Source organism: Sprattus sprattus (genome assembly GCF_963457725.1).
Source record: "Sprattus sprattus genome assembly, chromosome: 12".
NCBI classification, from domain to species: domain Eukaryota; kingdom Metazoa; phylum Chordata; class Actinopteri; order Clupeiformes; family Clupeidae; genus Sprattus; species Sprattus sprattus.
Window position 1 is genome coordinate 3144027 of NC_137910.1, and position 1642 is coordinate 3145668.

The 1642-nt window shown below is 40.0% G+C and overlaps 1 protein-coding gene across 1 annotated transcript in view; it reads left to right on the forward strand.

Moving 5' to 3' along the window:
• Positions 1–283: 283 nt before the first annotated feature.
• The window catches only part of fgfr2 (fibroblast growth factor receptor 2), a gene marked incomplete at both ends in the record, with an annotated part of 33045 nt that continues 31686 nt past the window's right edge, over positions 284–1642 (forward strand). The window contains one exon of the mRNA XM_080848551.1: positions 284–350. Coding sequence (XP_080704677.1) covers positions 284–350 — 67 coding nt within the window. The remainder of the gene's footprint in view (positions 351–1642) is intronic.

Here is a 1642-nt window from a genome sequence, read left to right on the forward strand (position 1 = left end):
CATTATGGGTCAGGTCAGCTGCTGCGCTGTGAAAGGGGACAACATTGAGGTGTCAATGGTCTGAAAACGTACTCAGTCATCCACTAACTGAGTCAACTCTTCTGTCTGTTTAGCCATGCAATGACGTGTGTGTTTTATTCTCTATTCCCAAGGCAACCTGTGTTTCTGAACACTGTTGTGATTCTAAGAACTTCCAAGATTATGTTCTGAGAACTATTGGTGCCAGAGAACTAGCTGTGCCCAGCTATTTCGAATTGCCATTATAAGTTTGAATTGGCGCCGAATGGTGGCAACGGTGCTGTGCCACGCTCCCTTTGGACCCTCTCCTGAACAGGTCCGAACTGCGTCTGGTCCACCTTCAAACGTGCTGATGCAATCAAGATATCTCTTATGTCATCATTCAGCGCTTGCCATAGTGTGTCTCCATGTTTGCATCAAAACACGTATGAATCAGATCTGGATCTGGAAGTGTTTCATCTGGAAAGTTTGAATACTAACTATAACAACGATATTAAATAGTAAAGTCTGAATACTAACTATAACAAGGATAATAAATGGAAAGGTTTGAATACTAACTATAACAACGATAATAAATGGTAAAGTTTGAATACTAACTATAGCAACGATAATAAATGGTAAAGTTTGAATACTAACTATAACAACGATAATAAATGGTAAAGTTTGAATAGAAAACTATAACAACAACAGTAAATGGTAAACTGCCCTATTGACATTTCTACCACAGTGAGTGTGTTTTGGCAGACATTGAATTAACTAAATAGATGCATTCTCTCATTGTGGTATGAACTCAATAGATTCCATGGTTAAATATCATTGTTACCTGGGGGTAGACAAGCTAACCCACCCTCAGCAGCTAAACATTAACATCTTAGTGAGTAGACCCTGATGTACAGTAACCCTTACTTAAAGATACACTCTAAAGTTCCCTGATCGAAAACAATTCGTATAAAAATACGGCATATGACAGAAGTAAAATAGTTTAATTTGAAGGAGTACACAAATAGATAATTTATCAGTTATAAAATTTATTTTATAAAACACGACTAGATGCATTATTACAATCAGATACAATATTCTTAAATATCACATTAAAATGGTCTTGCAGGAAGTAACACACCTCACGTATTGTCAGAAATGTAGTTTTCTGTAGCATAACACAAGAATGACTCTCCCTCATCATTACACCGCAGTAAACAATGGTTATTTCTCCATGCCAATAAGTCACTAATCTTAATGTGTCATCACAGTATCCCAGACCGTGGAGGAAGTGTGTGTGTGTGTGTGTCGTGTGTGTGTGTGTGTGTGTGTGTGTGGTGTGTGGTGTGTGTGTGTGTGTGTGTGTCTGTTTGTACAGTTTAACCCTGTCTGGCTGCTCTCTGTCGTCTGAGCAGGTGCCGTAAAAAGCAAAGCCTGGGACGTATGACTAATCATCTGGGGGACCTCTGGTAATGACCCTGACGTTGTAGGGCAGTAAGTGTGTAAGTGTATTTGTGTGTGTGTGTGTGTGTGTGTGTCTGTGTGTCTGTCTGTTGTGTGTGTGGTGTGTGTGTGTTATTTGCAGTGTGCGTGGCTGTAATGGGTAACTGGGCTTCCTGCTTGTCCAGACGAAGGGCCCCTGGAT